Here is a 23,395-nt window from a genome sequence, read left to right as displayed (position 1 = left end):
GACCAGCTAACACATCCCAACAAAGGATTCCTCTAGGTAGAAAGCAGCCAAGCTTTGAAGCTATAAGGCCATTCAGTGCTAATCAAGGTGGCCAATTGGAACATTCACACTTGCCTCTAACAGGCAAGAGTTCTTTCTCCCACCCTGGACTTTCAACAGATATATAAAACCCACTTGCGTAGTTTCCAACATACCTCACACCCTGACGATGCCTGCCATAGATGTGGGTGAAACGCCAGGAGAGAATGCTTCTGGAACATGGCCCTACAGCCCGAAAAATACACAGTAACCCAGACATTTCTTTACATTTTGAGTTTCTTCCTTTGAGTATATGGCAGTGTGGACTCTGGACCCCTCCACACAGCCATATAACCCAGAATATCAAGGCAGAAAATCCCACAAGATCTACTTTGAACTGGGGCCCCTTCCACACAGCTGAAGAAAATTCCACATTATCTGCTTTGAACTGGAATATATGGCAGCATGGACTCAGATATCCCAGTTCAAAGCAGATATTGTGGGCTTAAAGAACTGGGCATGTTTAGCCTGCAGAAGAGAAGGCTGAGAGGAGGCATGATAGCCATGCATAGAAAGTCATAAGAAGGAGGGAGCAAACTTGTTTTCTGCTATGCTGGAGACTAGAAAGCAATGGAATAATGGCTTCAAACTACAGAAAAGGAGATTCACCTGAACTTCCTGACTGTGGGAGCTGTTTATCAGTGAAACTCTCTGCCCCGGAGTGTGGTGGAGGCTCCTTCTTTGAAGACTTTTAAGCAGAGGCTGGATGGCCATCTGTCGGGGGTGCTTTGAATACGATTTTCCTGCTTCTTGGCAGAGGGTTGGACTGGATGGCCTACGAGGACTCTTCCAACTCTTATGAATTTCTGCCTTGATAATCTGGGTTATATGGCTGCGTGGAAGGGCCCTGAGTCCACAGTTCAAAGCCAATAATGTGGGATTTTATTCAGCTGTGTGGAAGGGGCATTCGATAACCCAGGGTCCTTAGTCAGTGGCTGATACTAAATGAGAAACTCCCTCCTGGGCACACAGAAGACTGGGTGACTTTGAAGGCGCTGAACAGACTGTGCTATTTTTATTTATTTATTACAACATTTATATCCTGCCCTTCTCACCCGAGAGGGAACTCAGGGCGGCTTACAATAAACACACATATAAAAATTATACACTACACTATACATCAGATTAAAATTATTAACTTACATCAACATTAATAAAAACATTCTAAAATACAAATAGGTGTGTTCAAGTTCAAAAGACTGGGTCTGTCAACTGAGTTCTGGCATACATAATAATAATTAGCGCTGCTAATTAGCGTTGACTGGACAGGAAAAGGCTCCTGTCCAGTCAACATCCGGGTGGCCATCTGCCGGGAGGGATCGGATGGTGTCTATGGCACCACGAGATGCAGAGCTAACCTTAAGAAATGAGGCTTCAAAGTGGAGCCCACAACATGTGCGTGTGGAGAACAGCAAACCACAGACCACTTACTACAATGCAGCCTGAGCCCTGCCACATGCACAATGGAGGGCCTTCCTATAGCATCACCAGAGGCACTCCAAGCGGCCAGCTTCTGATCAAAGGAAATTTAGTAAAATATCACGTTTTTAACTTTGTGGTTTTTCATGTATTATAACTGTATTCTCAATTCGCTTCTAACACGTTAAATAAGCTCAAATGTCTGGTTCCGTGCCAAACAGAGGTATGGATCTTAGGAAACAAAAATGCAAAACTCAAGGGACAAAGTGCTGATTTGGGTAATCAAAAACTTGGCTGTCAATAAAAGTATTAATGAATGCACACACTCTAAGCTTCTATTTATGTGAAGGAGCTGCAGACTTTCAGCTTCTTGTGAATTGTACCGCATTTTGGGCTTATCTGACTGGCAAGGGAAGTCACTTATTTTGCATAAATACATACATACAGTGAATCTGATAGTTATCTGGCGTGAGAAATAACCAGAGGGATTTGCCCAGCCTTTTCCATTCTCAGGAGACTATCTGAACAGGGTCACAGAGGGGTGAGTGTTTTTAAATTACATTTTGATACATTTTAGCAGTTTATATACATTTCATATATAAGAAATAGATACAGTACACAGTTGAAAGATGCAAGTTACACAAAATCATAAAGTTGATACAGTTTATTGAAGGATATGATAGAGTTTAGGGTTTAACAGCTGTTGGTTTGGTCTCAGTCTTCTGATGCTTTGAACTTGCGCAAGTCCAGAAAGGGTCTTTTAAAAATGAAAAAAATCATATATTTATTTCCAAGCCCTTGGTGAACTATAAATCTTCAAGGGTGGGAGTTACCATAGCTTGATAACGTAAGCATTTCAGACTTTCTTCCTAGATATGCTGGTCATTTGTTTCAGTTCTTCTCCAGTGATTTCTTCCCTGTTCTAAATTCTTATCCATGTCCCTTAGCTCAGTTGAAAGTTCTTTAGTCATCCATTCCATCACTGCTCGATCATCACTGTTGGTTAAGATCAGATCTAAAATAGCTGATCCCCTTGTTGCTTCAGGACAATGTAATGATCTACAAGACAGGTGAGGAATTTGTTGGACCTTATATTCCTAGCAGAGTTTGACTTCCAATAAGTATCAGAATAGTACACTAATACTACATCTCTCTGACATAATGGACCCATACGTGAACTCTGGAATATTAGTCCTTGAGGAAGCCTATGTGTGTGCACTGTGCATGAGAAGACATGTATGGCCACAAGAGGGCACTTTTAAAACTCCTATCAGAAGTCAGGGAAGGACATTTTATTGGGCTGTGTGCTGAACAATGGTTTATTTAATGAATCACTCGTTTATTGATATGCTTATATTTGTAAAGATACCTATGTTTCACCTATTTGGATTATCAAGAAATAAGCCAGAACATTTTAAAAATCATACTTATCCCCTTGTTGCTTCAGGACAATGTAATAATCTACAAAGTAGGTGAGGAATTTGTTGGACCTTATATTCTTTGCAGAGTTTGACTTCCAAAAAGTATCAGGATAGTTGAAATCTTCCACTAATACTACACCTCTCAATAATGAATCTATATGTGAACAGTGAAATGTTACTGGTACTCCATGCAGAAGTGCATGTGTGTGCATGAGAAGACATGTCTGGCCACAAGAGGGCACTTTTAGAACTCTTTTCTACCAGAATTCAGGTAAGAACGTTTTATTGAGCTGTGTGCTGATCATTTTTTTTAGTGAATCACTCATTTATTGATATGCTTGTATTTGTAAGGAGCCTCTAGTAATGCAGCGGGTTAAACCGCTGAGCTGTGAAACTTGCTGACCAAATGGTTGGTGGTTCGAATCTGGGGAGCGGGTGGACTCCCATTGTTAGCCCCAGCTTCTGCCAACCTAGCAGTTTGAAAACATACAAAATGTGAGTAGATCAATGGGTACCGCTCCTGTGGGAAGGTAACGGTGCTCCATGCAGTCATACCGGCCACATGGCCTTGGAGGTGTCAATAGACAACGTTGGCTCTTCGGCTTAGAAATGGAGCAGAGTCAAACACGTCTAGACTTAATGTCAGGGGAAAACCTTTACCGTATATTTGTAAAGATACCTATGTTTCACCTACTTGGAGTCTCAAGAACTAAGGCAGATAGTTTTTTTTATTTTATCTGAGCCTACACAAACTATAAAATTTCTTTGAAATATCTTCACAATTCAAGGACATACTTAAAATTAAACAAACCCTTGCTCAAGGAATCTAAACAGTTCTTTCTCACTAGTTTACTAGAATAGGAAATACTCCATAAATCTAAAGCATTGGCATCATTGTCAAAGTTCAACACAGCCATCCTGACCAGTTGTAGAAGTTTTCCAGTTATTATAAACCTTGGGTATCTGAATGATTCACTGGAATGCACTATCTAATGTACCATAAAGAAATATGCTGTAAGATAATGTGTACCTGGCAAAGGTGTAGGAATCTATATGCACATTTCTGTTGCAGTGGTACATGTTTATACAAGAGTATGGTTATCGATACTAGTGTCTATATGATTTTATTTATACATTTTCTATCATGTTTCCTCCCTCAGATCTATAACTCAGGGTGACAACAAGAACCAGGTCCTGTCTACATGGACTTCATAGCTTCTTTGATCCTGACACACAATATTTTTCATGTCAGGAGCAACTTGAGAAACTGCAAGTTACTCCTGGTGTAAGAGAATTGACCTTCTGCAATGATGTTGCCCAGGGGATGCCCAGATGTTTTGATGTTTTTACCATCCTTGTGAGAGGCTTCTCTCATGTCCCTGCATGGAGCTGGAGCTGATAAAGGAATCTCATCCACGCTTTCCCCAGGTTGGATTCGACCTGGCAACCTTCAGGTCAGCAACCCAACCTTTTAAATCATCAGTCCTGCCGGCACAAGGGTTTAACCCACTGTGCCACCTGGGGCTCCATGTACATGCACTTCTTTTAGGCTTTAGTGTGATAAATTAGCCTTTAATATGATTAATATGATTGTATTTTGTGTGTTTTTATGTCTTAATGCAACATTGAATTATTGCCAATTTGGAAGCTGCTCTGAGTCTTTTTTGGGGTTGAGATAGAGCGGGGTAAAATACAGTAAATAAATGAATCAAAACTCATGTCATGTTCTGTGATTTGTAGGAAAAAATGTTTTGTTACTGTGTTATGCTAATTGTGTGTATTCTAGATTGAGGTGAAGGGAGTGGGACAGGTTGTAGAGTGGCAAGGAGGGAGGCAAAGGCAAATTACTTACTCCAAGCAGAATTGATAGACCTGAGCAAAAAGAAAGAGCCCCCACTTCCCCATTTCTCAGTGCTAAAATAAAGGGATGTTTAATGTAAAAAAGCATACACCCCAGCAAATTACAATGGATATGTTTAAAAAATAGCAATGATTGCCACCCAACAACCTGCCTCCCCCTCCCCCCTCCCCCCTCCCCCCTCCCCAAGGTCACTTCTTTTCTATTTATTTTGTCCTGGGAAGCAATTCCTGTTTCTGCTCAGGTCTGTTACCAGACAAACAGCTTCCCAGCAGAGCCCTACTGAGGAAGTTACTTATTTAGAACAATGTGCCCAGCCATGAGATTAACAACAAGATACTAGATTGACTTGCCTCCTAAGAGGTGATTGGGTGCCTCGTTCTAATATTTAGGCAAGTGACCTTCTCAGTGGGATCTGCTGTGAAGCTGCTTGGCTGGGAAAATAACTTTGGAGGAGGAGAAGAAACAAAAACAGTGCTGATTTGAATTTGGGACGTGGATAGCAATGGAATTTCAGTACTATATACTACAGGTAGGTGAAGTGCTAACTGTGAATCCAGTGCAGCTCCAGGGTTGAATACTCAGAATTACAGCTGGGTTGTTTTGGAGATGTAGACAAACCTTCAGTCATGTTTGATTTTTAGTATCTTGGTTCATTGAAAAAACATGGAGCATTTTTGTCCCAACATTTCATTGTTTGAACCAAAAAGTTCCAATAGATATGTGGGCCACTTTTTGACCTGACAGTTCTATGTCTGAAAATAAATCTGTTGGACTAGTTGCTGAAGTATGCTCCTCAAGTGTCAAGTTTGTAAAATTCCTGAATTATAGGCCCAGTTCTAAATTGATTCTATAGCAATACAAATTTCTAGAGATCTCTGGGAGTCATCTGACGCATGAGGATTAAAACAGGTACAAAAAGAAACAGGTTATGATATTGAAATAGTATTACATTGAAAAGTATTGTAATTTAGGAGCACATCATTAAAAGATATAATATCAATATTTTAAAAGCTTTTTCCTTAGGTATTTTTGAATTTCTGAAAGTCTGCCCATATAAAAAAAATTAGCTTCCTACCAGTAGATGAGCTGCAGGGAAGGAGACTGCCATTTGAAATTTCACCAAGAGGCATTCTTTCAGTTCCTTCCACTTGTTTCCATCCTTCCTATTCCATAGTATGAATACAATTCATATATAACATTAAAGATCATAATGAATGTTTGGAATTTTGTCCAGAAAGAAACTGGCAATCTGTGAAGCTGTCATACCAAGGAGGCTTCCTGTCACTAGCTGCCATAAACAATCTACTTTATCTACACATGTATAAGTCTAGAAATCTGAGTAAAAAAATAACCTAAAATACCTGGGTTAACTTATTAACAGGTCAAAGTGAGTTATGGACTTATGGAGTTATGGACAAAATAAAAGTGTGCCCTTTCTCTGACTTGAAAAAGCCTAAAAACCTCCCCTCCTCTGTTTGTAATGTCACAATTTCTGGCCTTTTTCAATGCCTGGGCAAAGAAATGGAGATGACAGCTTGGGGCAACTGGCCTCCTGGGTTGGTATTGATGCTTTCCTCTCTTAAGAATGATTCTTGATTCATCCACAGGCTATAATAAAATCCATAATTTTGGCATCCAAACTTCCTCTTATACATAAGTACATATGGTAGCTACTGCATTTTGAACTCACTGAAAATTATGTCCGCTTTTCAAAGACAGAGCAATCTAGAGTGCATTGTGGTAATCTTAATGGGATGTAGTTATCACTTGTTGTCACTATGGACACATAATCTCAAGGACCAGTTGCAGCTGAAGGCTGTTTAACACTTCAAAAGCACTCCACAGACATCTAAAATTCTAGGTTGAATCCAGAGGTTTACCTAAATGAGATCCCTCCCCTACATGCACACACCACCGTCCAGCACAAGTGAAATCTATGCTTGTTCATCTGGTTCACTACAGATGCTGGGTTACAACTAAGGCTGGATCTACACTGCCTCATATCCCAGGATCTGATCCCAGGTGATCTGCTTATCCTAGATTACCAGGCAGTGCAGACTCATATAATCCAGTTCAAAGCAGATCATCTGGGATCAGATCCTAGGATAAAGGACAGCATATTTCCAGCCTAAAACAGCTTTCTCATATTTAGATGGAAAAGAAAAATAGAGATGTGTGGCATCCAGATACTGGTAGTACTGAACAATGAGAAACCCCTAAAATTAACAGCTGCTGCTTCAAACAGAAGTCCTTCAGAAACACCTCTGGAATTTCTTCAGGAAGAACCAAGCCATCTGAAATTAATGTGTCCAAGTGCCAGGGAGACAGCCCAGAAAGATATTGAGCAGTCCAACAGAACCAACATAGACACACGTATCAAGGTGACCAAAGCCATCTCCATTCCACAATGACAGACCAGAATATAAATGGTGGCTTTCTTTTCTCCAAGGATATGGCAGTCTCATATATGGCAATTAAAGTTTATTCACAAGGCTCATTAAGATCATTCTGATTTTCAATCTAGAAAGACTGCAGTCACATGACAAATCCTGGTGTGATCCAATTTTCCTGACTATTTTTTTTGCATCTATTTCAGTGAACTTCATCCCCCCAAGTGTTTTGAGCTTCAACTCCCACAATTCCTAACAGCCTACTGGCTGGGTTGTTGTATGTTTTCCGGGCTGTATGGCCATGTTCTAGAAGTATACTGTCCTGACGTTTCGCCCACATCTATGGCAGGCATCCTCATAGGTTGTGAGGTATGGAGAAACTAAGCAAGGAAGGTTTATATATGTGTGGAAAGTCCAGGGTGAGAGAAGAACTCTTGTCAGTTGGAGGCCAGTGTGAATGTTGTAGTTAATCGCCTTAATTAGCATTGAATAGCTTCAATACATACAACAACCCTGTGATCCCGGCCATGAAAACCTTCGACAACACAGCCCACTGGCTGTTAGTAATTGTGGGAGTTGAAGTCCAAAACACCCAGAGGGCTGAAGTTCACCCAGGCCTGATCTAACCCATAAATTGGATTTTACGTGGCAGCAAATAACCATTTTCTTATGGTCAGTGACACATTCTTGTACTGATAGAAAACCATGTTCCCTTCACATCTTTTGATCTGTCACACTTCTGAAACTTGCATGTACTTTAAGGGAAAATTTACCCCAGAGTAGTCAGTAGTGAAAAACTTTTTGTACATGTATTGTTGAACAGTATCTTTGGGAATCAGTTTAGATGTTTTTATTTAAAAATGAATTGGAATATGAGCTGCCCTATTCCCCCAGAGGGAGTGAGAGGGGAGATAAGAAAGGGAAATGTCAGATTAGTCACAAAGAAGTCCCCCACCTCTGTCTGTATATAAAGTTTACAAGGATCTCCTCATGATACTTCACAGCGATCTCTGGTACATCATAGCTATTTGGCTAACAGGGTGTTTTTCTCTCTTGAGTGGAAGGTAGTTCACGTTCCCTTTGCACATTTTCATTGGAAGGTAGCTGTATGGAGCAACAACTGGAGATGGAGCCTAAAAGGCTGGAAGGGACACCAGCAGAGGGTGAGAATAGGAAACAAATCAGGCGGCTCTCACTGCAGCTTGGGTTCATGATTCTGCAGTGGATAGTCTTGCTCATCTGCCTTGTCCTCGTTGGTTTGTGTTACTTTAAGGTAAGTGCACACAAGAACCCTACAGTGTTGTATTTGATGATAGTTTCTTACAGTTTTCTATGCAGAAGCTCATGAGTTTTGTGCAATTGGTGTTTTAATGTATTTTCTAATATAATTTTCCTAAAATGGGCCTGTTTTTCAATCTTAGCATTGTCAGAAGTAATCTTACTATCAAATAATCAGAAATAGTCCCATTATTTAGACTGTGGAACACCATGTGTATAAAAAACGAAAAGGAAAAAAAAACAAAACTGGACAGCAGTGTGGTGCAAATGTACCTCTGAGTAAATTGTATTTGAGATCAGTCTTGGGCACAAATATTAAAAAAAAACCACACTACTTCCTCCTGTTATCATTAGGTAACCCATTGCAGGTTGTTTTATTGCTTTCACTTTTGAAAGAGTGAAATATCACAGCCTTTTTCATATCGGCTGTTATTAGACAAATGAATATTTTAAGTGCTACACACAAAGAAAATATAATGAGCATTTACACTTGACCTGGGGTATTTAATGGTAAATCTCAACAGTCATTTTTAACAATGAACATTATAAACTTCCATCTCATATTAATAAATATCAGAATTTACTAATACTCATCGGTGTGTGTGTGTGTTTGTACATGGACATGTGTGTGTGTGTGTGTGTGTATATATATATATGAATTGTAAGATGCCATTGATGTAAGCCTACCCTAATTTCAGTACCATCACCACCACCAAAAATACATAAAATTGCCATTTATATATAAAACCCCTAAAGGTACAATCATTTCATAATTTATTGGTAATCTTGAGGATCTGGTACAATGATGAACACAATGAATGCCTTACCCGTGTAGTAAGGTTGCATGTTGGGATGAGCATTGAGCATGGCATCTGTCCACTTTGGTCAGGCAATTGGGTATAAAAACCTGGCCTTGATCAAGCTCTGACAGTTTTCTCTGTACCTTCGTGCCACACTCGTCTTGTGGGGATATGGGTTTACTATTTGATTTTGTGACAACTTTGTTGGGGCGCTGGGCATATGGCAGATCCAGGATTGGGAGTCTATGACCAGCTAAATCCATTGGGATTGGGAGTCAGACTGGCCCAGCATTGTACAGTAGCTTACCAACCTTCTGCTTCTGAGAGACGGTGAATGAGTTTGGCCCAGTTTGTATTTTAAGCTATCCTAGGGGATTTGTACCCGGGATGGCTCTGTGGGTTCATCAATCAATAGTTGGGTAGGTTGATGTTTGGATCCAACTGTAACCAAATAACATTGTGGCCTTTTTTCTCCGAGCTATATATCTGTTTGGTCATACCTATAGACCTTGCACCTGATTACTCACATTTTCATTTTTTCTACCTTTATTAAGAAAGTTCCTAGATTTATTACTGTACATAGCCCATCAGAACAAGCTTTGTTATCAATGTTTTTTTATAATCTTGTAAATTACAAAGAATTACAATGATTTTTTTAAAAAACACTTTGAATATTTCAACTCTGGCAACTCTTATTTCAGTCTTCCAGAGTTTGTCATATCATTGCTATATTATGCAGATTATTAAAATTATGCATATTATTATTTGGAATTCTAATTATGCAAATTTATAAATTGTGTAAGCCGCCCTGAGTCCCTCCAGGTGAGAAGGGCGGGATATAAATGCTGGAAATAAATAAATAAATATATCACTTTGTTAGATTTTTTACTACCACTATATACCAGCCTTGGTATAATTTAATAATAATAATAATAATAATAATAATAATAATAATAATAATAATAACAACAACAACAACTTTATTTTTATAACCCGCCTCCATCTCCCTGAGGGGACTTCGGGCAGCTTTCATGGGGAACCAAGCTCAAAACAAATATACAAGGTATAAAATAAAATAAAATACATAACAACAGTAAATTAAAAACAGTTAAAACCACAGAGGAAAACATCATAAAATACATCCATGAACATCTGAACGAGAAGTGGCCAAATAAGTTGTAAGGGAGAGGGCAGGGATTGTGCAAAACCCAGGACAAGAGGACCAGGGATGGGAAGAAAATGCTGGAAGCAGGACAGTAAACAATTCAGGCTATAGATACTATAGCAGTTTTATCAGAAATATTTGAACTGATAACATGAAACCTGTGAGACTGAAGTTTAACTTGCAAGAGGAACCATATAAAATAGTTGTGCTTATTCCTTGTACATTGGTAGTAATGATGGCTGATGCCAGCAATAATGTTTTGTCATTCATAAGCCCTTCTTGTAACGTTGACTCACAGAACTTGAAATAGGTATAAATAGAAGACTTCTCTCATTGATTTGTTTCATGCACAGTGATTGGAAGCAATGGTGACTGCAATTTTGCACCTTTAACCCTGTTCCGATAAAATTTGAGCTGTGGTTGGAGAACGCTGTGCTCAAAGATACTTTTGTTGCAGTGAGGAGCCATCCATGCCCTAGTTTGAAAAAAAAAATCCAAATTATTTTTGCTCCAGCTCACCTCATACTTCTTATAGGGTAGGGGTGGGCCACAGTATGGTGAGCACAAGCCAATTTTCCCACCTCTGATCCCCCATGGGCTGCACCCCAAATACTTTCCCTAGATATGTCTACTTGGACCCAGACCTTCCTAAAATGTCAAGTGGAAGTAACATTGCATCACCTCCTGTTGCCATTTTGAGGATTCCAGTGAAAATAGATACAGTTGGGTTCCGGGGTTAGTTCTATCTAGGGCTGGAGGTATTTTGTGTACTTTCAATGTGAATTCAGTGTGAATTTGTGTTGGAAATCATTTAGACATCATGTCTTCTTGGGGACAGGATTGGGTTGCAGAATTGGGGGCGGGAAGGATGTTCATAGGCAACAATTGTGGGTCCTGTGGTATGTATGCAGCTGGCAGGTTGCATTTACCCTTCACTGCCTTATGAGTTGTGTGAGACAATTTTGATATGCTCGACCATCTTGGGCCCTTCCCCCTCAAAAAAAGTCCAGTCCAACAATTGCCCAACGGTTGCCCATGCCTGGGTTTGCTTTCTGAAAAATAACAAAACCTTGAAATCTGTACCAAAATGGGGATGCATAGGCACTAGGTGACATCTGATTTATCGTGTGATATGGCAGTCCTGTCACTAAAGGGGATGCAGGAGAGAGAAAAAAGGGAAAAAACTGAGTGTGGGTGGAAGGAATTTCACAAACAATTAGTATTCTTCATCTTTTATAACAGTATTTCCCAACCTTTTTTTGACCAGGGCCCACTTGACCAAGTCCCACTTTAACCACTATCCAACATTAGTACCAAAAGGGTTACAAATCAGTTTTTGGTCAACTTTAGATTCAGTTTGGTTATTTGGGGTGCTGATTCAGAAAATTGCATCAGATAGACCACATCAGCTCTAGTTTCTGATACAAAACATATCCCGGGGCTGTGGTGCAGGCTGGAGAGCAAGCCAGCTGCAACCAGCTGCAATGAATCACTCTGACCAGGAGATCATGAGTTCGAGGCCCGCTCGGAGCCTCTGTTTGTCTTGTCTTTGTTCTATGTTAAAAGGCATTGAATGTTTGCCTATATGTGTAATGTGATCCACCCTGAGTCCCCTCCGGGGTGAGAAGGGCAGAATATAAATGCTGTAAATAAATAAATAAATAAATAAAACATATGCCATCCAGGAGTCGCCATCTGCTCGCCCACATAAAACCACACACCGGATTTTTGTTCTCATGGCCCACCATCTGGCTGCGGCCCACAGGTTGGGAACCACTGCTCTTTAATGAATAAGAATCTTGGAAGGACATTCTCTTTCTAGTTCTGAACAAAAAAAAATAGACAGGGATAAATATGAAGAAATTATTAATATTTACAGATACTGGAAAAACTACCAGTCAATTAATCGGGATGTGTGCTGTCTTCCCGATGTATGTATCCAGGATGTCACTGACAGGTTGGTGAAGCTTATTAAGAACACAGAACAGAAGTACTTTCTTCTGATTTATATAAGCACCAATGACGTTTGAGCAGATTACCTTGGATTATGAAGCCCTGGGGAGGAAAGTGAAGAGTTTAGAGGGACAGGTGATATTTTCACTAATTCTGCCAGTATTAGATAGAGGACCATGCAGGGACAGGGGGGATATGGCAAGTGAAAGACTGGCTATACAGATTGACTCAATGTCAGAGGCTTAGCTTCTAGGATCACTTTGTTTTCACATGGCCTATACCTCATGAAGACTGGAGATGATAGTGTAAAATTCTGTTCAAAAGCAAGCTTTAAACACAAAGATGTGGACTGTCTTAGACTGTAGAGATGTCAACGTGTACGTGCAGCCCAAAGGCTTGGTCACTCTTGAGTCTGTTCTGCCCCTTTCACAGGAGAACTTTTTAAAAGAATGCATTCTTTCATATCATAATCTTGCCATTGCTGAGGTGTTTCCTTTGCTTTGCTGCCTGATGACAGGTACAAGGTACTTCTAAGAGCCACACTGAGGGCAGTTCAATTGCAGGGTGTTTACAAGAGTTGTCCAAGTGTCCGAGTTATCTTTCATGGCTTCCATGACGTTGATGACTCTCTATGTGATGTTCAGAATGAGACGTCTGCAGACTTGCTTCCTATTCTGCTGTGATCCTCTTGTCAACTCCCGCCTTCAATGTCTTATTATCCCAAAGAATGTCAACCAGTTCCCAGAGGAGGGTAATGAAAATGGTAAAAGGTCTGGGAACATGCCCCATGAGGAGCATCTTAGGGAGCTGGGTATGTTTAGCCTGAAGAAGGTTAAGAGGTGACATGATAAGCATGTTTCAATATTTGATATTTAAAATGGAGCTAGATTGTTTTCTGCTGCTCATGGGAACAATAGATTCATACTGGTAGATTCAAACTACAGGCAAAGAAATTCCATCTAAACATGGAATAACATTTTAAAAGCAGTAGCAATGATATGCCAGGAGAGCAATTTTCCTCCTCTCCCCCATCTGCTCTCCTGGTGTGCCATTGCTACATGCCAGGAGAGCTGTCGGATCACTCTAATGGAGGCCCGGTAAGTTAATTTACTTTTCAAAGGGGTTTGGAGGGCTTTTGGGGAGGAGGTTAGAGTGTCCGAGTGTTCTCCCGGAAAGTTCTGGACACCTATCCCAGAAAGCATGTGCTTTCTGGGGTGTGTGTAGGTGTGTATGTGTTTTTTAAATGCACATGTTCCCGGGATAACTGTATATGTGGAACTGCTCTCAATCTACAAATCCAGGGCCAAAATTCAGAGGAGAGTGGGTATAAGGGAATTTATATTATCTAATAAAGCTGCTATTACAAGAAAACTGAAAGGAACATAAAAACACCACAAATACTAAAGAAGGATGGGACTAGACTAGGAAAGGAGGATAATGTTTGGGTACTGGTAATAACACAATCTTGTACAAACAAAATTGTCACAAAACTGAAAGTCTAAATTGAGGACTAGCAAAAGAGAGGGAAAGATACAATAGATCAACCATAAGTACCATTAATAAAAGAATGCTCTTGGTATCTTTGCCTTGGCATGGAAGCTAGAGCCGTTAATGAGAAAGGTGCAGCAACCCTACTACTCTCCCTACCCTGATACTAGAATAATATTAAGAATGCTATTTGCCGTAAGTTAAGAATGCTGTTTGTCTTGTAAACACAGTTATGTCACTAAAATAATAGCAGGAAATGTGTTGTCGAAGGCTTTCATGGCCAGGATCACAGGGTTGTTGTATGTTTTCCGGGCTGTATGGCCATGTTCCAGAAGTATTCTCTCCTGACGTTTTGCCCACATCTATGGCAGGCATACTCAGAGGTTGTGAGGTATGGAGAAACTAAGCAAGAAAGATTTATGTATCTGTAAAAAGTCCAGAGTGAGAGAAGAACTCTTGTCAGTTGGAGGCCAGTGTGAATGTTGTAGTTAATCACCTTAATTAGCATTGAATAGCTTCATCTCCTGACTTCTTCCTGCCTAGGGGCATCCTTTGTTCAGAGTCGTTAGCTGCCCCTGATTGATTGCCCTTAGGCAGGAAGAAGCCAGGAGATGAAGCTATTCAATGCTAATTTAGGTGATTAACTACAACATTCACACTGGCCTCCAACTGACAAGAGTTCTTCTCTCACCCTGGACTTTCCACAGATATATATAAACTTTCCTTGCTTAGTTTCTCCATAACTCACAACCTCTGAGGATGCCTGCCAAAAATGTGGGCGAAATGTCAGGAGAAAATACTTCTGGAACATGGCCATACAGCCCGGAAAACATACAACAACCCAATAGCAGGAAATTATACTGGAAAATGTATATACGGCAACAAAAGCAGAGTGGTATATGATCTTCTAGGAATAGCTGTACTTGATATGAGAAGCCAGTTATTGCTCCTGGCCTCATATCTAAAATCACTAACTATCCTGGAGAAAAGCCCATCTAGACTATGAGTGCTATCCTCATGATTACTATTTCTTTTTCATCCTTTAATACCAAAGCATGAGAAACAGTGCTTGGATAAAGAAAAGATTTTTCACATGAAAAAGAGTACCTCTCCACCCACTCCTGCATCATCTAAGAATAGGTCACTATCTATGACTACAGCTGACCTGTTGAAACTTTCCATGTAACAGACCTCTCGCTGTGTAGGCAGAATATTGTTTCTTCTCATATGCCCTATCTGAGTTTGTGTTTTCACACCAGCTTTGAGAACATTTTCCATAATCTGTTTTTGTTCCATTTCTGTTTCAGAGCCCAGGTCCACAGACACAATGGATATTTATCAAGAATAGCAGTGAGTTGGCTTTGTTTTTGTTTTTGCTCAGATTTGTGTCCTAACTCTTTGGTTTGAAGTAGGTTGTTTTGAATTTAGTGCAGTCCCTTTCTTGCTGGTAAGCTTATATCCTTTCCTAAATGCTTGTTTGTAGCACCTGTCTTGACAATCCAATTCAACATTGGCAGGAATGAATTAGAACAGATTGCATAGGGAAATATAGTAGGAAAACCTCCAACCACACTCTCACTGGCACAGTATATCTTCACCTTTCTTTCCTTTTAAGCACCTCAGGGAGGAGAAGAGATGTATGGACAAAGTCAGCAAGAGAACAGTCCTCTTCTCAGCTCCATAGGTTTACCTATGTCCTCTTGTTTATTATTCTTAGAATATGGATCACTAGGCTCTAATATCCAGATATAAAATTCTCTTCTCTTTAGTGTACTTTAGTCTGTATTCCTTTATTGCATCATGATACCTGGACAAATCCAAATGAGATTGTAATAAGCTGTTACAATGTTACATTTGCAATTGAAATGTTTTTAAAATCCTTAACTTTGATTATAATTACAGTAAAAAGAAGGCAAATTGTAGTTACAGTTACATTGTTTCTAAGTATCCAAGGCAGAGAGTTTCACTGTTGACCAGCTGTCATGGTCAAGAAGTTTTTCCTAAGGTTCGAATGAAATCCCCTTTCCTATAATTTGAACCCATTGCTCTGAGTCCTAGTCTCCAGGGCAGCAGAAAACAAGCCTGCTTCCTCTTCCATATATATCCTAACCATGCCACCACCACCCCAAATCACATTTAACATTCAGAAAGACAGTGTATCATATGCAACAAGCAAACAAAATAGTGACTGGAATCATGCTCAGTATTTATGAGGGTTGAATGAAAAGTAATGCCTCCACCTTCCTAACTCCTCAACAGATGGCAGTACTGGTATGCGGCAAGTACTGGCTTGTTCAGTAGGTTTTCCTCCACAGCTTCATTTGGCGGGAAGCCTTAGCATTGAACGGTTGTGTTGTTAAAGTGCAAAGTATGGAACCCTGCACAGATGGTCGGTCAATGCGACTTAAGCAACATGCAGTCATTGAATTCTTGACAGCAGAAGGTGTCACCCCATAGGAGATACATCAGAGAATGCAAGCTGTTTATAGTGATGTGAGTATTGTGTGTCATTGGGCAAGTAAGTTTAAAGATTTTGAGGTGGGAACATCTGACATGCGTGATAAACAAAGAATTGTGTCCTGTGACAGCAATCACCAAGTTTCACAAGCAAAAGGTTGATAGATTGATTCAGGATGATTGTTGTATCACTTAGAGAGAAATTTCAAGCATCATCAGCATTTCACAATAATGTGTGGGTCACATTATTGCTTTGCTTGGCTATCAGAAGATCTGTGCACGATGGGTACTGTGAGACGCTGGTTGCGGAAACAGTGTGTCGACTTTTTCCGTGACAGCTTCAGAAAACTTGTTCATCGTTGGCAGAAATGTATCCAATTGTCTGGTGATTATGTGGAAAAGTGAATAGTGGTAGTTAAAGAGGATTCGAAGGATTACTTCGGCATTTGATTTATTAATCCAAACCGAAGTAACGAAGGTGGAGGCATTACTTTTCATTCAACCCTCGTCTTATGTTGTCAGCCAGACTTCAGATAGCTTGAATATTCAATTAATATTTGTGGTTGTGCAAACAAGAGTCAAAGAACATGAAAGGCACTGCAGACTAATTCAACCAGAGAAATCAGCCATAGCAGAGCACTTGATGAACCAACCTGGACACAGTATATTATTTGAGAACACAGAAATGCTTGACCACTCCAACAACTATCATGTCAGACTACACAGAGAAGCCATTGAAATCCACAAGCATGTGGACAACTTCAACAGAAAGGAGGAAACCATGAAAATGAACAAAATCTGGCTACCAGTATTAAAAAACTCTAAAATCAAAACAGTAGATGGGAAGCAACACACTGAGGGCAGAGGAGCCCCAAGGATGGCTAATGACTGAACAAAGGATGGCCCCCAGGGAAGAGACAAACCTTTCCAATGCTAATTAGGGTGATTAACTGAAACATTAATGCTGGCTTCCAACTGACAAAGGACCCTTGTCACACCCTGGACTCTCCACAGATATATATTTTCCTTTCCTTGCCTAGTTTATCCATGCCTCACAACCTCTGTGGATGCCTGCCATAGATGTGGGCGAAACGTCAGGAGAGAATACTTCTGGAACATGGCCACGCAGCCCGAAAGACATACAACAACCCTTTCAGCCACTCCCCTCCTGACATCCCCATTGCCTTGGTACTATAAGTGGGTTTTGTGAGACCAATCACTCTTGTTGCAATGGTGTAGTAACGCTGAAGCCGCGGACCATATTTTAGTTCTTGTTCCATGGACCACACGTTGAAAACCACTGGTATAGATGATTAATTCTTTACTGAAATAGAGAAGGAAGAACATTTTTAATGATCAAAACTTTTCCAGGTGTCAAGAAATCTTAGCATTTTGAGACTCTTTGTATGCAGAATCAGTATGCAAAATTTGCATATGGCTATTTTGTACAGAAAATAGCATTTTACTGCAGAGAAATACAGTAGAGTCTCACTTATCCAAGGCTCGCTTATCCAAGGTTCTGGATTATCCAAGGCATTTTTGTAGTCAATGTTTTCAATATAGTGTGATATTTTGGTGCTAAATTCGTAAATACAGTTATTACAACATAACATGACTGCGTACTGAACTACTTTTTTTTGTCAAATTTGTTGTATAACATAATGTTTTGGTGCTTAATTTGTAAATTCATAACCTAATGATGTTTAATAGGCTTTTCCTTGATTCCTCCTTATTATCCAAGATATTCACTTATCCAAGGTTCTGCCGGCCTGTTTAGCTTGGATAAGTGAGCCTCTACTGTACTATTTTCTGTGCAAAAAATACTGCTTCCTCTGTAATAAAATCTTTTTTTCGCAAAAAAGCAACCCACAAAATGTACATAATCTCAAGTGTCATGGTTATATTCAATGAACTGATGTAAAAATTAACTGCTAAAATTATTCCTTGTTTCCTTCAGGACAGCAATACTGAAGAATTACATCTTTATACTGTTTGAGTATTGAACTATGACTTTGGAAAGCAGGGTTCAGCTATGGAAACTCACAGGGTAACCTCAGGGAAGTTACACTCTCTCAGCCTTAGAAGATGACAAACCCAAAGCCTCTGCGAAAAAACTTGCCAAGAACACCCAAATGAGCTCTATACTCTAGGTTCATGAAGTACTTGTGTGTGAAACATAAGAATGATCATGGATTTTGATGAAAATACAACAGCTAACCAACCCTATTTTTTTCCTCACCCATTAGAAACTGCAGATGAAGTTCTCAGCTGGTCAGTTCTAGTAGCAAAGCTTGATTATTCCCTTCTGTGCTCTCTTACACTCAGGCCACAATTGAACATAAGAACAGTTCAAATAAAGATATTAATGTGTTGGAAGATTTTTTTATTGTGTCAGAAGTGACTTAAGAACATACTGCAAGTTGCTTCTGGTGTGAGGATTAGCCATCTACAGAGCCTCTGGTGGTGCGGTGGATTAAACCGCTGAACTTGCTGACTGAAAGGTTGATGGTTTGAGTCCAGAGAGTGGGATGAGCTCCCGCAGTTAGCCCCAGCTTCTGCCAACCCAGCAGTTTGAAAACATGCAAATGTGAGTAGATCAATAGATACCGCTTCAGCAGGAAGGTAAAGGCACTCCATGCAGTCATGCTGGCCCCATGACCTTGGAAGTGTCTACGGACAAAACCAGCTCTTCAGTTTAGAAGTGGAGATGAGCACCAACCCCCAGGGTCGGACACAACTAGACTTAATGTCAGGGGGAAACCTTTACCTTTAGTACAGAGACATTGCCCACGGGATGCCCAGATGTGTTGCTGGGAGGCTTATCTGATGTCCCCGCAAGCTACAGCTTACAGATGGAAGCTCACTCTGTCTCGCGGATTCAAACTGGCAACCTTCGGGTCAGTAATCTAACCTTCAGGTCAGCAGTTCACATGGGTTTAAAGCATTGCATTACCATGGCTTCTTTGTTGGAAGATTATATGTGGCAGACTGCAAAGTCCCAGTCTCTAAGCCTCACACATGCACTCATCCAACTGTCAGCACTTTTGGTAACTATTTAAATAAACTTCTTGGTATGGGGAAGTCTTATTCAAGGAAGCCAATAATCTCATATACCCTTTCAAGAGCTCAAAATGTTATTTATAATAAGAATAAATGTGGTGGAGGCTCCTTCTTTGGAGGCTTTTAAGCAGAGGCTGGATGGCCATCTGTCGAGGGTTCTTTGAATGCGATTTTCCTGCTTCTTGGCAGGGGGTCTCTTCCAACTTTGTGATTCTATTATTCTAATAAGAATAATAATAATAATAGTAAGTTACCAATTGTTCTATATTTTAATAACTCTCTCTGTGTAACTGCAGCCCCAGCTCCTAGAGTTGGGCAAGCAGGAACTCAGTAAGACGCAACAGGCATTTTGTGTGACTTATAGAGGGAGATTTAAGGGACTGAAACAGGACTGGAGTTCTGTTTCAGTGTATACTTAAAAGTATTGAAAATGGATGGCGAGGAAGCTGCTTCACTCACCTACAACAGCTGTGGTAAATTCCGTTTTTGCCAGAGGATCTGTATAAGAGACCAGTATAAGAGAAAAGGCAGGGCTACTCAATACCTTCTTTGCCTTGGTCTTCTCTCCCAAAATAGAAGTGGTTCAACTTGGAAAAAATGGAGCAGATGAAATACTGGGGCAGTTAGGAGTACCTTTGGGAGACAGGCATGTTTAGCCAGGAAAAGAGAAGGTTATGAGATGACATGATAGCCATATTTAGAAAGGATGTCATATTGAAGATGGAGCCTGGGGGCATCCATCCATATGTGGCAATGGATTTAAGCTATAGGAAACGTGACACCAGGTAAACATTAGGAAGAACTTTCTGATGTTAAGAACTGTTCAGCAATAGAATATGCTGCTTTGGAATGTGGTTGACTCTCATTCTCTATAGATTTTTAACATGGGCTGAATGGCTATCTGTTTAGCATGCTTTGAATGTGTATTCCTGCATGGCAGGGGGTTGAACTGAATGACCCTTCTGGTCTCTTTCAACTCTATGATTCTAAATGGCTTGTTTGTTTTGTTGTGTACCTTCAGCTTTTTCTGTCAGTTTCAGCTCCCCATGCGGGGACATGGGGGAAGCCTCCCATAAGGATGGGAAAACATCAAAACATTCGGGCATCCCCTGGGCAACATCCTTGCAGATGGCCAATTCTCTCACACCAGAAGCAACTTGAAGTTTCTCAAGTCGCTCCCGACACATGCACACATTTTTTCTGTTTTATGTGTTTTTATGGTGAGCCTCCGGTGGCTCAGTGTGTTAAAGCGCTGAGCTGCTGAACTTGCAGACTGAAAGGTCCCAGGTTCAAATCCGGGGAGCGGAGTGAGCGCCCGCTGTTAGCTCCAGCTTCTGCCAACCTAGCAGTTCGAAAACATGCAAATGTGAGTAGATCAATAGGTACCGCTATGGCGGGAAGGTAACGGTGTTCCCTGCCATCATGCCGGCCACATGACCTTGGAGGTGTCTACGGACAATGCCGGCTCTTCAGCTCAGAAATGGAGATGAGCACCAACCCCCAGAGTCGAACACGACTGGACTTAACGTCAGGGGAGACCTTTACCTTTACTACCTAAGGTGACCCTATTATGGAGATTTCTTGGCAAAATTTGTTGTGGGCATGTTTGTAGGGATGCTTCAAAAGGTTTCATCAGAACTTGCACCCCCACCTGAGTTATGAACCACAGTCATAAGTCTCAGCAACAAATACTTCACAATGAATTGAGCTGCCTAGAAAAGCTGCTGTTTATTTCTCATGTTCTTTGATGTCTTTTATTGGTTTGCCTATTATTTATCTCTTTTACAAACTCACCCCCACAGCACACTTGCTTATTTGTAATTATTTTGTAAGATAACTGCGTGTCTTTGTGGCTGATGTCCAATTCTGGGCATCACAGTTAAACAGAGATATTGACAAGCTGGAGGATGTCCAGAGGAGGGCAACTAAAATGACCAAAGGTCTGGAGACCATAAATCCCTATGAGGAGTGTCTTAAGGAACTAGGAATGTTTAGCCTGCAGAAAAGAAGGTTGAGAGGAGACATGATAGCCATGTATAAATATGTGAAAGGATGTCATAAAAAAGAGGAAGCAGGCTTGTTTTCTGCTGCCTTTGAAACTAGGACTCAGATCAATGGGTTCAAATTACTGGAAAGGAGATTCCACCTGAACATTAGGAAGAACTTTCTGACTGTACGAGTCATTCAACACTGGAACTCTCTGCCTCAGAGTGTGGTGGAAACTCCTTCCTTGGAAGCTTTTAAACAGAGGCTAGATGGCCATCTGTCAGGGTTATTTTGATTGTGCTTTTCCTGTATGGCCCATGTGGTCTCTTCCAACTCTATTATTCTATGATGAATCCATGGCCTTCTTTGGTATTTCTTGCATTCCAGATCAATCTATCATCTGCAAGAAAGCAATTGGAATTAAAAAGAAGGATGGAACAATGAATGTCAATGATTTGAAATGCTCCATCCCAATCCACTGTGATGGTTTCTACCTGGTTTTCTTGGAGGGAATCATCAGACTGAAGGGAGCAAATGACTCTCTGATGCTTGCCGTCTACCATCAGCCTGGAGAGAAGTTCTTGACTATTACGTCCCATGGCCTGAAGACAGAAGTGAAAGAAGTCATAGTGCACGAGTTTCGTTTTGAAGATGAAATCTTTTTAAAATATAATGATTCTAATTATGACACCTCCAAACAGGACCTGACACTGAGCCTCATCATGTTAACTCCTCCTTCATATTGCTATTCCAAAATGTAGTAAGCAATACTGTGAATTCATAGTGCACTTAGACAATGCTCTACAATAAGTTACTGATTCTAAAATAATCTTATTACTTGATGTGTCTTAGAAAAAAAAATCTCTGAGTTAATTTTATAAATCAGAGAATGAACCATGAAATGTCTGCAGTTTGTCTGTTTCTATTTTCTTTCCTTCATGTCATTTGTATGAGGTTACTTCTCTCTTTGCTGAAATCAAGCTCATTTCCTGGTCTAAAAAACTGTGTGGGTGTGAAAATAAAATAGTGCTCTCTTTCCTACAAAGTGGCCTGGCTGAAGTGACAGAAAATATTTTGAGTACGTTTTAAGGGACGCCATGACAGAAATATAGAATTATTGTTTGGGATAAAATAGCAAAAGCTCCCTATAGCTAGACTAAATGCAGTTGAGATATTTTCCACTTTGCTATGAGCGCTCATGTTTTTTTTTATCTACAGCAGTTGTTCCCAACCTTTTCTTTCTTTTTTTTTGACCAGGGACCACTTTGATCAGGGACAACTCTCCAATGTTAGTACCAAAAGGGTTACGAATCAGTTTTTGGTCAACTTTAGATTCGGTTTGGTTATTTGGGGTGCTGATTCAGAAAATTGTATTGGATAGATCACATCAGTTCTAGTTTCTGATACAGAACATATGCCATCTAGTAGTCGTCACCTGCTCTCCCACAGAAAACCACATTTAATAATCTAGAGCTGATGTGGTCTATCCACTGCAATTTTCTGAATCAGCACCCCAAATAACCCCAGGAACAGGCCTAAAAATGAAGACACCAAGGCACCTCCACTTCCAGGTGACACATGGACTAGCTCTGCTCAGGGGGAGGGAGGGAGGAGGAGAAGCAGCAGTCAGGAGGCTTGTTATTGCACCTTTCGTATGTATTCAGCCACTCCCCTCCTGACATCCCCTTTGCCTCGGAACTATAAGAGAGTTTCATCAGACCAGTCACTCTCATTGAACAGTGTAGTAACGGTGAGACCACGGACCATATTTTAGTTTTTAGGGACCACTGGTTGGGAACCAGTGATCTACAGGATGTTTAAAAATTGTACCCCCAATTTCCAAGCAGTATATTTAATGATGGCAACACATTACAACATATTACAGCATGGAGGATTTTACTGGAAAATGTTTAACTTACTCATTTGATTACCCATGCCCACAGATTTTGTAAGCCTCACATATGAAGCCATGTAGATCAACTTCGTATTATGGACTTTCTGCTTTTAATGTTGTGAAATTTTGGTCTTAATGTTAACAC

The 23,395-nt window shown here is 40.4% G+C and overlaps 1 protein-coding gene across 5 annotated transcripts; it reads left to right on the top strand.

The window, feature by feature from the left end:
* Window positions 1-182: 182 nt before the first annotated feature.
* LOC103281429 (uncharacterized) lies at window positions 183-22,262 on the top strand. Of its 5 annotated transcripts, XM_062977821.1 has the most exons (5): window positions 193-3,189; window positions 4,079-4,372; window positions 8,274-8,442; window positions 15,161-15,203; window positions 21,744-22,262. In XM_062977821.1, exons 2-5 carry the CDS (start codon window positions 4,302-4,304, stop codon window positions 22,115-22,117), a joined length of 657 nt encoding a protein of 218 aa, XP_062833891.1. In that variant the 5' UTR covers window positions 193-3,189; window positions 4,079-4,301; the 3' UTR covers window positions 22,118-22,262. The 5 variants fall into 5 exon arrangements, 4 of the variants coding, with proteins under 4 accessions (XP_062833891.1, XP_062833890.1, XP_008121173.1 ...); XR_010005237.1 differs by lacking the exon at window positions 21,744-22,262 and adding an exon at window positions 18,268-21,737 and having other exon boundaries at window positions 183-4,372; window positions 8,270-8,442; XM_062977820.1 differs by having other exon boundaries at window positions 193-4,372.
* The last annotated feature ends 1,133 nt before the right edge of the window (window positions 22,263-23,395 follow it).

This window comes from Anolis carolinensis, chromosome 4 (assembly GCF_035594765.1).
Source record: "Anolis carolinensis isolate JA03-04 chromosome 4, rAnoCar3.1.pri, whole genome shotgun sequence".
Classification (NCBI taxonomy): Eukaryota; Metazoa; Chordata; class Lepidosauria; order Squamata; family Dactyloidae; genus Anolis; species Anolis carolinensis.
The sequence above is the reverse complement of the archived record's forward strand: the minus strand, read 5'-3'. Positions and strand labels throughout refer to the sequence as shown.